Source organism: Echinops telfairi, unplaced genomic scaffold (genome assembly GCF_000313985.2).
Source record: "Echinops telfairi isolate 266 unplaced genomic scaffold, ASM31398v2 ScPeMD7_7469;HRSCAF=8507_1, whole genome shotgun sequence".
In the NCBI taxonomy this organism is placed as follows: domain Eukaryota; kingdom Metazoa; phylum Chordata; class Mammalia; order Afrosoricida; family Tenrecidae; genus Echinops; species Echinops telfairi.
In genome coordinates, this window is record NW_022111373.1 from 99,620,033 (window position 1) to 99,633,080 (window position 13,048).

General features: G+C 44.1%; 1 protein-coding gene across 2 annotated transcripts in view; it reads left to right on the forward strand.

Moving 5' to 3' along the window:
* Window positions 1–4,443, forward strand: part of ARL15 (ADP ribosylation factor like GTPase 15) — a 501,286-nt gene extending 496,843 nt beyond the window's left edge. For both annotated transcript variants that reach the window (XM_004703620.2, XM_045285123.1), the window contains one exon: window positions 1,469–4,443. In XM_004703620.2, coding sequence (XP_004703677.1) covers window positions 1,469–1,621 — 153 coding nt within the window. In that variant the 3' untranslated portion in view covers window positions 1,622–4,443. The remainder of the gene's footprint in view (window positions 1–1,468) is intronic.
* Window positions 4,444–13,048: the final 8,605 nt, after the last annotated feature.

Here is a 13,048-nt window from a genome sequence, read left to right on the forward strand (position 1 = left end):
ATACACACCCAAGGTATATACACACCCAAGGTATACACACCCAAGGTATACATAAACACCCCAAAGCCATTCTGGACGGTGCATCTCTGATGTGAACACTTGTCTGGTGTGTGTCATGACTACGGCAAATCGAAACCTCCTTTGGGAATGGATCAGACGCTGTTTTGTTTGTTTGTTTTTCTGAGTTGGGTTTTGACTAAGATAAGACCTTGAATTTTTCCCAAAGTATGCGAGACTTAAGGAAATGCATTGACCAAAAATGTCTTTGAGCCATGCTGCTTCTGACATCCCTACTCCATTACGCAAAACCTTGCTGGGCTGCAAAGGCAGCATGTTGTTCGGGGGTCCCAGAGTGTGTGTGACGTGAGTCAGCATTGTGCCCTGTGACGATCACCAGCCTGTCTGGCTCAGAGCCGTTTGATGATAAAGTCATAGCTATTGTGATGTCTATTAGGTCGCAGCCAGGGATTGACAAAACTAGTCGATCCGTTGAGTGAGTGACTTACAGTTGGTTATTAATTAAACATGATTATGTTTTGTTCGTGTGTTTTTAAAATTAATATACATTTTTTTCACAACAGTTTATGTTCCCCCCCGCAAATCGAACATAAAACACAGAGTTTTTCCCTACTACTCCCCAACCTCTAGCCCCTCAAGTTTTCCCTGCAAGTAACATTTTTCATTGATTATGACATGTTTTTTACAATCGATGAGCCAATATGGCCCTGTTATTGTTGATTAAAGCCCATAGCTTTTAGATGTTGAAGTTCACTACTAGGGACACTTTTTAAGATCGCAAATAACACACCCCACAAACCAGTTGTAACATCTTAATCTTATTTTTCCCCCTTAAAAATTAAGAACACGGAGGGGGCAAAGCTAAGAGATTTTATGTGTATGTATATGAGAAAGCTTCAGAAATTCACTTAAAAATTATATTGAAAGATACAGGAATTTACCCATCAACTTCTTGAAGCCCCCCCCCCCCACACACACACACACACACACTCTGGTCTCCGATAGATACTGCAATTTAAGAGAGCTAGAGAGAAACAGATTCTTTGAGGGTTAAGTCATGAATAATTGACAGCTTCCAGACTGTTGGTTGGTAATGAGTCAACAGGACAGTGTCTGAAAGCTGCCCTGCTAGAAGTCTTTGGACTGGGTTGGATCTTTCTGGTGTCTGCAGTGTTCTTTGTCCCGTGCCAGAAGAACACCTTCGCCAGCCCTCCCTGTGAGAGAACAGTGGCTTGCAAACAAGTCCTTCACCCCTAAGGAAATCACTCCCAGGTCACCACATACAACCCCCATTTTAACAGCAGCCATGGCTGGGGTCGTAGAAAGTCTCAGGCATCATGGTTTGTATACATTCTCCTTAAAAATCCCCTATTTTATGACGCCACAGTTTGGCCCAGAACGGTTCTGATATGATTAATGACACCTTTATCTCTATCTGTTTTTCCTGAAGGTCAAAAAATATTTTGAACTTGAGCCACTTGCACGTGGAAAACGTTGGATTCTGCAGCCCTGCTCCCTGGACGACATGGACACACTGAAAGACAGCTTCTCTCAGCTGATACATTTGTTAGAAGAGAAAGAGCAGGACGCCGTCAGAATGTGAAGTCTGGCCAAGCCAACGGGCTTCCTCCAAAGGCCTTGGGCCTGTCGCATTAGATTCTCGTTTTTATTTTATTTTATTTTATTTTGGTATCAAGACTATCATGGCTTCCGTCTATTTTCTTCTCATTAGCTCAGACTCCCATCTCTCAATTAAAGTGGATATTCTGTAAACCAGGTGAATTATCATCGGCATTAATGTCAAGTACACACTACTGAGAGAGAATTTATTCTCTGTTTACCACTAATTATCTTCACCGCATGTCTCTTCCTTCTGTTGTTCTAAGCGTCTCTCCTCTCCTCTGCGAAAAGGCAGGAATTCACGGCTCTCAGAAATTAAATCCCTTACGAAGGCTTCCAAAAGGCTCACAAGACTTTGACTAATTTTCCCTGGGCTCCAGCCGGGTGGCGCGTCCTGTGACGGGAGCTTCACACAACATGTATATCATTTTCAGACTCTCTTGAGGTTTCATTATCATTATTTGGTTGACTGACCTTATAGACTGAGACAAAAATGAGCACCAAGAATAACCATCATTTAGTCACCTTACCAGCAAAGAGACTAGTCCCCGAGTGAGGCTAACGTGGAGAATTGAGAGACAAGACACACAATGTCTCTACTTACACCTGCAGAGATTACTGTCTTCTGAGCGGAGACCTGTTCTGGTTTTTCTAGACGGATTCAAGGAAACAGGGGCACAATGCATGCACCACTGATTCCTATCTGATCAAGGCCCCAAATATTTTTTAATGGAAATATTACTCTGCATAAAGTCAACCTGCAACATAGTATAGGTACCTTTCCGCCCCCAAATCCAAGGTGTGTGTTCGATTCAAACAGAGGAAATAATAGTTAAAAGAATGCATGATTTTAAAAAAGAAAGTGCAGCCAAAGTAAATATAGTTGTTTCAACTGGCATGGATTGTGACAGAGATATCAAAGACAGAATCATCTGTATATTTATTCATTAAGTGCTAATGTAATTTAATGGAGTCTGTTAATGTCTCCGTCTAGTAATTAAAGGTCTATCAGTATTTCTATTATAAACCTCTATTTTCAGGGGTTCCAATGTGCCCTTAAAAGTGAACTGTGGGGACTGCAGCGAATAAATCATTTTAGGGCCCAGATCCAGTCTTTGGAGCTAATTTTTTCCCCATTTAGTTGAAATGATAAAATTATGTAGAGCTAAGTGCATAGTCACAGAAAGATTGGAGGCCTTTGACCTTTTCTAAATCAGGAATCATCCCTGGATATTGAAGTTTGTGGATCAAATATCCTTTGGTGTATTTTGTAGACTTCCGAGCCTACAATACTCATTGGCCAAATGATAGCATACTGCTCCCTCCATACACCTGAGCAATAAAAACACGGTTTCATTTTGAGGCTGGATAGACCGCTGCCCACATCCCACAGACTCGCACTGCGTTCCAGGGCCGTGCAATCCCCTGTGATCCAGCCGTGTAGTGTGACCTCTGGCAGACCCATACCGCCCTGACAGGGTCGTGGTTGTGGTTTAATCTCATCGGGTGGGCTTTAATGAAAGCATTACCTGGGCCACACGGAGCCCTTCTTGAAGCTTTGTAAAAAGCTTCACAGCGATCTGTCTACCGCTTTGCCGACAGTGTCCTAGGCTCTTCCTACGCTGGGTGGTCCGTGAGCAGCACCCCAGTTTTATCCCGATAACCCGCCACCTGGTCCTTTTGCTTCCGTTTTGCCCTGTGGTGCTTGTTATCTGTGAAAAGGAAAGGATCTAGGCATTGCTTCCCCGGCAAGTTCACGAAATGTAGACTGTCTTTTTCAGATACCGTGGCTGAGTGCTGCAAGCCATCTGTTAAATGACTCCCCGTTGTCTGTGTGTGTGTGTTCATGTGTGCGCTGGGGATGGGCTTCTCCTCAGACCCACGACTGTCTGCAGGGTCTCAGCCGTCAGAAGGAAAACATTATCAATCAGTGCCCAACAGCAGCTGTTTGTGACAAGTTTCCGTCTGACGCCTAATGCTTTACAACTGTCAGCAAGGTTCCTTCTTTGTCTAGCAGTTCGAAACTCTCTGCCTTGCGGCTGCCTTGCCACAGCATCCTGTCCTGGTAACTCTGGAATTTGCCATGTCCGGGAAATCCACGCAGCGGGGAGGGCCGGGATTCTGCACGCGGGTGGGTGTGAGAGTGTGTGCGCGTGTGTGTCTTATTCCTGTTTGCGTGTAAAGTGCCACAGGTGTCTTAGCTTACATCTTCAAATATTATATAGGAGAAACAGTCTGTTATGTATTTCTAAACTTAGCTTCTTGTTCTATTTATGGAAGTTACTGGGTTTTGTACCTTCTTAGCTAAAGCAGTTGCCTTTTGCAATGGCAATTAATTTATATGACAAAACTTTCTATCTACTGTAGTTTACAGTTTTGGTTGCTAATTAACTGCCATATTGCCCTGTCTTTCTATTAAAATGATCCTCCCACTCCTTACTTATCAACTCTGTTAGCCAACATTTCATATCTGACAATGGTTAAAGACACAAAGACACCCAGACCATTTTACACATTCATGGTGACTATCAACAGTAATGGGCTCTGAGGTACACGGCAAGAGTGAGCCTGGGGCTGACAGTTAAGGACATGTGTTAGTTTGGCTGCACCATGCTTTTCAATGGCTCGACCGTTATGTAATTATGTAATTGGTCACTTACATCCAGGCAGCCCCAGTTAACCATGTCCAGCCTAGGGACAGCTCCTACTTCCCCTTTCACGTTACAGACATTTGCCCTCACTTTGAAACCTACTACTTACTCCAAATTCTTCATCACAGTCACCTTGTCTGGCACTCACACAAACCCCACTGCCATCGAGTCGATTCCAACTCATAGTGACCCTGTGGGACAGAGTAGAACGGCCCCATTCTGGTTGCCAGAGCTGTAAATCCTCATGGAAGCAGATGGCCACATCCTTCTCTAGCAAAGTGATCGGTGGGTTTGGACGTTTCTATCAGCCGCCAGGACTCACTCTTGCACGGAAGAAAGGTTAAAATAAGAACCGCATTACCTGTTCCGGCTTACCAGCAAATTCTAAAAGAGACAGGAACAGATTTCATGCAGACCCCAGAGACCATAGAATTTGGCATTTACAAAATTATTTGTGAATAACTGATTTGGCAGCTATGAAGTGATGTCGTCATCCTCCCTTTTGTCATCTGATGTATTCATCCATATATATGTATATATATATATATATATAATGCCAATTTTCACAGAGAGGCCGTGTCTTTGGGCCCTAACATGTTGATAAGTGAGGAATGGGGGTACTGTATCTGTACTGAGATTCACAGGCTCAAGTGGACAATTGCCTGGCAAGAAGAGCTCATGTTGTCCATGATTTATATATGATTTACACTATCTTCAAATGAAAATAAACGCCGAGTAGAATTAATGTTCTCCGAGTGAGTCCTTTCAAGGGAAGCATTTTGGAGTCCCAAATTGCTATGTACATCTTTGTTGCCTGTTGAAGTCTTCAAAATAAGTTGGGTGGCTCTCAGGTCAAAACAAATGACTCGTTTGCTTTTCCTTTGAAGCCATTGTGGGGAAGGTGGGGGGAGCCCTTTAGGTGGGGGTGGGGGTGGGTCTTTTCCAGTTGGCTTGTCTTTGCCACCAACTGACTTTCACTGGAGCCGCTCCTTCCGAATGAGGGAGCAGCCGATGCCAATGTGAAGTGACATCTTTCATTCAAAGCCGGATTTCGGGAGAAGTGCTGTAAAAACCGTCTGCTAAGAGCGGCCGTTTGGAGCAATGATCTCTTTCCTTCAGTGGTGACACCCGCAGGAAATAAGTAAAATGTTTTTCATTGACTCCAGAGGGAAAGAGTACGCATGACCAGGTCTGCCTTAGAAACAAACAAAAAAAAAAAGAAAACTAAAAAAGACACACCCAAACCTGCTGCCATTGAGTGGATTGGAACGCATAGTGGCCCCACGTCAGATGAGTACAAAAAGCGAAAGGAAAGAGAAATAACTGTAATCGAATATGAAAAATTGAAATCCCAGCCCCTCGTTTGGTCCCCGATGCACCGTGTTTCTGACCCTTATTTGACTGCGGAGCTTGCAACAGCTCATTCCTACACGGGGATCCAGCCTGAATTCCTAGTCTCCTTTCCAAAGCTTACTAAGCATCTCAAGCCTGCGCAAACAGATGTGGGCAGAATTGTAAGACTTCGAACAAATGGGGTTTTCTTCGTGTTCAGATTGCATATTCAGACTTGACTGGGAATCTAATAATCGTGCCTGCCTTCATCCTCTTGATAATTTGGGACTGCGGTGCCATTAACCTTGTGACCTAATGGCACAAACAGAAAGGGAAAGGTATGTGTGTGGGGGCAGGAAGTGGGCGTTGCCCTCTGGGATCCTTCTTTCTCCATGGGTTTGGGAGGGAGGGTCTGTCTCTATTTGTAGAAAGGTTCTGGGAGAATATAGATCCTCCCCCTGCGCCTGAGCTCACTCATCTGCAGTCCGGGCTGTGAAATGCATTATCACATCAGGCCGGGGATTCCTGGCTCCAGAGAGTTCACAACTTTTAGTCACCACTGAGTGGGCGTGATTAAATGATTTGCATCTCACTGGGTTCGATGTTCTCAAACCCAGGTCCATGAGGTGACTGATGAGCACAAGCTTGGGTGCCCCAGCCCCCACTCCTGTTGACCAATTCGAGGACCATGAAAAGGAATCCTTAACCAGGAAGCCTCAGCTGGGATATCAATTTCCCCTCCGCTTTCCCACTCGCTTTGAATTGAAACCTTCCATGAAAAACTCGCCCTCTACCTACTTGTCGGTGGGCCAGAAAGTTTTGACTTTCAGCAGCCCCGCGATTCCAGGTACACGTCCGGCCTGTAAAACTGGTGCAAAGAGCCCAAGAGTCACCCAGAAGGATGTCTCCGAAGACTTCCTCTCCTGACATCACAAACCAAGAAAGAAGTTCTTCACCATTGTCCATCAGATCTTACCATGCTCTCATCTCCCGTTCCCTCCCTGCTCAGCTTAGAAACGTGCTCAGGCTGAGCTTGCCCCTCCCTCTCAAAGGAAAGCAGTGTTTATGGGCCGCAGTTTATGAATAACTGTGTTTTACAAGGAAATAGTGAGAGTCTTGTGGTTTTCAAGGCAAGTTTACTTATCTCATATACCCGGTGAGGTTACTAGTTAAAAGGACCTGTTTGAAGCGTAAGGAAAGGGGTTCCTGGATTGAACCCGTCCTAGACTCAACTAGCTTCTGACCCTCAGTCCCCAGGTCTGTAGGTAAGCATGTCCCTAGCAATGGGCAGGAGTGGACACAGCCAGCAGATGACAGTTTTAGATAGAGGATCTACTGACCACCAAGGAGTGGTAAGTTGACTTCCCTCTTCCCACCCTCACCCGCTTCCTTCCTTCCTTTCCCTGCCATCTTTTAAAAAAATCATTCCTTTTTCTGCTTCTCTCAGAATACAATACACAGGCAACTCCAATATGGCTCTTTCTAGTATCAAACAACACTTCACAGACAGAGGCAAGTTAGCACTGCTGTTCTCAGAGAGGGAAGCCAGGCTCAAGCCCATGGGTAAAACAGCACAAGGAGAATCCCCTCGAGGAAGCATTTGTTTCCTTGTCTCCCTTGTGTCACGGTTTCCTCTTCGATGAAGGTAGACCCGTGCATGTGGAGGTGGGGCAGGTCTGGCCGCTGTACACCTACGTGCATTTATATCACAGGCAAAACCTCCCTCGAGGTGTGAAATTCAGCCTAGAATGCAGCCGCCCCTGACATGAGATTCACTGAGACAAAGACTGAGACTCCAGGTCAAACAGACGTCAGACATACACCAAACACTTACAAATGATTGTTCTGTGAGCAATGGACCGAGTGGAAAACCTGGCCGAATGATGCTTCCATGTCTGGACAAGCTTACAGAAGACGTAGGTGGGGCAGAGCGGGGGTGGGGGGCTGGGGGCGGGGGGACAGTTGCACTGTTTTTGAACAGTCTGTGAAGGAGATTGGTGCTGGAGAAAAAAGTATGACTATGATTCTTACCTGAACTGCTCGTGTCAAGATGAATGATTTCTGTCTGGTTTATGTACAATGTAGATGCGGGCCATCCAGAAAATACATGTCCAGGGCACTCTGAAGGCCAGACTAGTGTGATATGATATTCAATCATTACGCATATAAATATCAGAGTAACTCAGAAATAGGGTGATCTTGTTGGAACGGAAACTGTTCGCCAGGAATGCAAACAGTAAGTCTGGCTGTCATTTCATTTCTCATCATCTGGAGCAAGTCAGGCTGGGCTCTGCACCCTTTCCAGTTGCTTTACAACTTTCTAGACACGAGGCGTCTCAACCCCAAACTTTCATGAAGTAGCTTTGACAGGAGTTTTCAGATGACAGCTTGCTGAGGCTCAGTTGACCATGGTTCTTATCACGGTTTGTCTTGCCATTAGACCCATTTCTTGATTTGAATAGCTTTTATATTTTCCATTTACGCATATGTTCAACTTTTTTTAAGTCCTTTGGTTTGGTAAAAGTAGAAACAACCAAAATACACCATTGCAGTCATCTGGGTGTTTGCTCCAGGTGGTGCTAACATTCTCCCTACCCTTTTCCAAAGTATCCCACCACCATCCGCTAACCTCACCACCTCCTGAACTGCCAACCCAACTTTTGGAGATGCCATCATCGTCTCTTTAGCTACAGGTAGCGCCATGTGGATCACAACCCAACCCATAATCCCCAGGCTGCTAGCGCACCTTTCCATTTGATCACAGATGGAGAAAAGCAGATGTACTTTGTTAATTAAGAAAGGCTATTTTTCAGTTCAAAGACGACGCCAGGGGATAGTTTTGATTTAAAAATCATCTGCAGGGACTCCAGAAAAATCTAGATTCTTTTGAAAGTTTAAAATTTTGTTTCACATTTTCCCCTTTTGATCAGGACTCTTCTCTGACCATGCACCTGGCCTATTTCAATACCTGGGATTAAACAATGAACATGACACACTTGGTCCTTGTCTTTGTGACACTTAATTACTGTAATATGAGTTAAGTTGGACTATTTTTATGACCTTAAGATTTTATTTACATGGGGGGATATTTAGTTAAATGGAGCCCTAGTGGTATAGTCGTTACACATTGGGCTGTGATCCATGTGGCTGGCAGTTCAAAACCAGCAGCAGCTCCTCGAGAGAAAGACGGGGCTTTCTACTCCCATACACAGGTACTGTCTCGGAAACCTACGGGGGTCCGCTCTGAGTCAGCATTGACTTAATGACGGTGAGTGGGAATTATATTAAACAAGCAATTTGAGCCTAGAGATCTTTTTTTATACTTTTTATGGCTCAGACCTCCTAATTTAGACAGCCTACCAATGCCACTAATGATAACACTGAAGAAATTGAAGATTTTACCCAGGGTTGCCATCTGAAAGTGATAAAACATGGAACCAAGAAGCATCATGATTACTTGTGATTCGATGGTGCAACTGGGAAACAAAGAAGAAAGATCCATACTTAGTAAACATCACCTGAGTGATAGAAAGGAAGCCAGATATCGCATGATAAAATTTTGCAACATCAACCATCTGTTCATTGAAAATACCATTTTTCAATACCAGAGACTGTACACATGGACCTAACGAGACGGAATAGAAAGGGATCAAATGGTCTCTGTGAAAAGACAGCAGGGAGAAGAAGCTCAATTTTTGTCAGAGCAAGACTGGGGCAACACTGACCGACTACAGACTGCCAATTGCTGTGTTGAAGTTGGACAAAATCGAAAGTCCTCCAGAGCCGAAATACAGCCTGAAGGATACCCCATCTGAATTTACAGAGCTTATCAAGAAGAGAGTTGATGCATTGAACACTCATGACCGAAGACCAGATGAATTGTGGGGTGGCATCTTACATGAAAAAGCGGAAGGTCATTAAAAAGACAGGAATGAAAGAAAATACCAACGTGATGCCAGAAGAGTCTGTGAAACTTGCTCCTGCATTGTGGAAAAGCTGCAGCACACAGGAGGAAGGAGAGTGGCCTGAAGACTTCAAAGGGCAGCTAGAGAAGACAAAGTGAGCGGTTGTAATGGAATGCGAAAAGGCGTGGGGGTAGTAGACCAGAGGGGGAAAATATATTTGGCATTTCTCAAGCTGAAAGATTTAACAAAAAATTATGCAAGCCTTGCATTGTAATATTGAAGGATTCTATGAGTGAGATCTACCACTTGTCTGTCACTTTGTCGTACGCTGGTGGCTTGCGTGTGCTGCGGTGATGCTGGAAGCTATGTCACTGGTATTCCAAATACTAGCAGGCTTACTCAGAGTGAGCAAGTTTCAGCAGAGCTTCCAGACTAAGAACAGACGATGAAGCAGGAACAGGCTGTCCACTTCTGAGAACTAGGCAACATTGACTGTGCACAAGCATTTGACTCTATGAATCATGACAAATAGTAGACAGCCTTGGGAGTTCTGGGAATTCCAGAACCCTTTTTGTGCTCACGAGGAACTTGTACATGGATCAAGAGGCAGTTATGCAAACAGAATAAAGGTTTAAAATCAGGCGAGGTGTGTATCAGCGTTGGATCCTCTCATCATATTAATCAATCTGTATGTTAAGCAAGTAACCAGAGGAAGTAGGTTATATGAAGAAGAACGGGGCATCAGGATTGGAGGAAGACTTATTCATCACCTGTGATCTGCAGATGCCACAACCTTGTGCTAAAAGTGAGCAGGACTTGGACCACTGGTGATGAATATTGCATCCTTCAGTATGGATTACAACTCAATGTGAAGAAAACCAAAATCCTCACAACTGGACTGATAGGCAATGTCATGAGGAATGGGAAAAAGATTGAAGTTGTCAAGGATTTTATCTTGCTTGGATCCACAATCAATGTTCATGGAAGCAACAATCAAGAGATCAAACGATGCATTGTATTGGATAATTGTGCTGCACGAGACCTCTTGAAAACACGGAAGAGAAAGAATGTCACGGCATGTGAAAGTCGGACACTGACGAAGGAAGACTGGAGAAAAATTGATATAGTTGACTGATGGTGCTGGCGAAGAATAGCGAAAGCACCACAAACTGCCAAAAGAACAAACGAATCTGTCTTGGAAGAAAGGCAGCCAGAACGCTCTTGGAAACAAGGATGGTGAGACCATGCCTCATGTACTTCGGGCATGTTGTCAGGAGAGACCAGTCTCTGGAAAAGAACACCATGGTTGGTAAAGTTGAGAGGCCATGAAAAAGAGGAAGACTTTTGACAAGATGGATTGACATTGTGGCTGCAAAAATGGGCTCAAACATACGAACAGTTGTGAGGGTGGTGCCAGACTGGGCGGTGTTTCCTTCTGTTGTACATAGTGTTGTCATGGGTCAGAACGGACCGACACAAGGTGCTAAAGCAAGGTATTAAGCCAAGCAGGAAGTTTCTAAAGAAGATGGAAGAGATACAAAGAGTCCCCATCACAAAATGGTGCTGAAGGAAGAAAGTGCAAGCTTCCCAGAAGGCAGTGGCAACAATCGAAGCCCTAGGGAATGACTGGTTACTGAATGAGATGTTTCAACAAATGGTTGCCACACTAAAAGGGCTCACTTGTCGATGCCAAGAAATTTGGATGACAGCTACCTGTCAACCGTCTGTTCCAAAGAAAGGTGAGCCAACAGGACACAGAAATGATTTAGCAATATGATTAATATCACATACAAGTGAATTTTTGCGGATGATAATTCAAAAACACTTATAGCATTGCATTGACAGGGAACTGTCAGAAACTCAAGCCAGATTCAGAAAAGGACATGGCATGAGGCATATCATTGCTGATGTCAGATAGATCTTGACCGAAAGCAGAGAATGCAAAAAAGATGTTTACTTATGTTTAATTGACTTTACAAATGCATTTGAGTTTGTGCATCATAACAGGCTACGGGTAACAGTGCACAGAATGGGAATTCCAGAACATGTCCTTATGCTCATGCAGAATCTGAACACAGACCAAGATACAGTTATTAAAACAGAACGAGGGACTGTGGCATGGTTTAAGATCAGGAAAGATCAGTGTTGGGGTTGTGTCCTCTCACCATATTGATTCAGTCCTTATGCTGAGTAGATAATCTGAGAAGCTGGGCCATCTGAAGAACACCCTATCAGTATTGGAGGAAGACTCATCAATAATCCATGATACGCAGGTGACACCACCTTGCTTGGAGAAAGGGAAGAGGATTTGAAATGCTAATGAAAATCAAAGACTACAACTGTCAATCTTGATTACACCACAACATAAAACAAACATCCTCAAAACGGGACCAGTAAACAATATCATGATAAACAGAGCAAAGATAGAAATTGTTAAGGCTCTTATTTTACCTAGATCCACAATCAACACCCCTGGAAGCAGCAATCAAGAAATCAAATGACATAATGCATTGCAGAAATCTCCTGCAAGACTCCTTTCAGGTGTTAAAAAAGAAAGAAAGAAAGCTATTACTTGCAGGACTCAGACGTGCCTGACCCCAGCCGTGGTCTTTTCAATTTTCCCATAGGAAAGTGGAAGCTGGAGAGCAAAGAAGGAAGACCAAAGAAGTGATGCCTTTGAACTATGGTCCTGGCTGGCCGGAAGAACTGACCAATCTGTGTTGGAAGAAGTGCAGCCAGAACACTTCAAGGACGGGGCGGCGTTGTTTTATGCATTCTGCACATGTTCTCAGGCGGGTCTAGTCCCTGGAGGTGGACACCATGCTTGGGAAAGTCGAGGGTCAGCAAAAAGGAGAAAGACCTTTTTCTTCCATGAAGCACAGTGGCCACAGCAATGGGCCCCAAGGTCATAGTGCTCTGGACAGAACCCGGGACTGGGCAGTGTTTCCTTCTACTGGGCACAGGAGTCAAAACCGACCGATGGCACCTAACAAGACGTGATCATTGTCTTTGAATTCTATTAGACATTCTATTTTGTTTCCTTTGAGATCATTAATAAAATGGGAACTCTAAACAAACACAGAGAAAAAGCTTTGCCTCTTTTTTTTGTCTTTTTGCATCTTTCTAAATAGAACTGTAAAGCTAACACCTTTAATTCTGATGTTTTACTGCTACGACAGGGAAGGCATATGTCTGGCACGCAGCAGTACTTTGGAAGTGCAAAACCAGAGCACCCAGCCCCTCCCGCTTGCTCTTTTTATCTTCTTCCTATTCCTTCTCCAATGACGTTTTACCTCTTCCCTCTCTCTGTTAATTTGACAAATGATCTCGATGTGAGTTATTGGAGCCTGAAGCTCCAAATTCAATGAATAACCTCATGTTCTTTTTTGCCCCCACCTAAGAATAATAAAGATCGGGAACAGAGCTAGTTGTCCATTGATTTTGATTGATGGTGGCCCCTGCGTATGTCAGAGTAGAACCGAGTTCCCTAGAACTGTCCATCATAGTCTGTCAGCAGTAGAT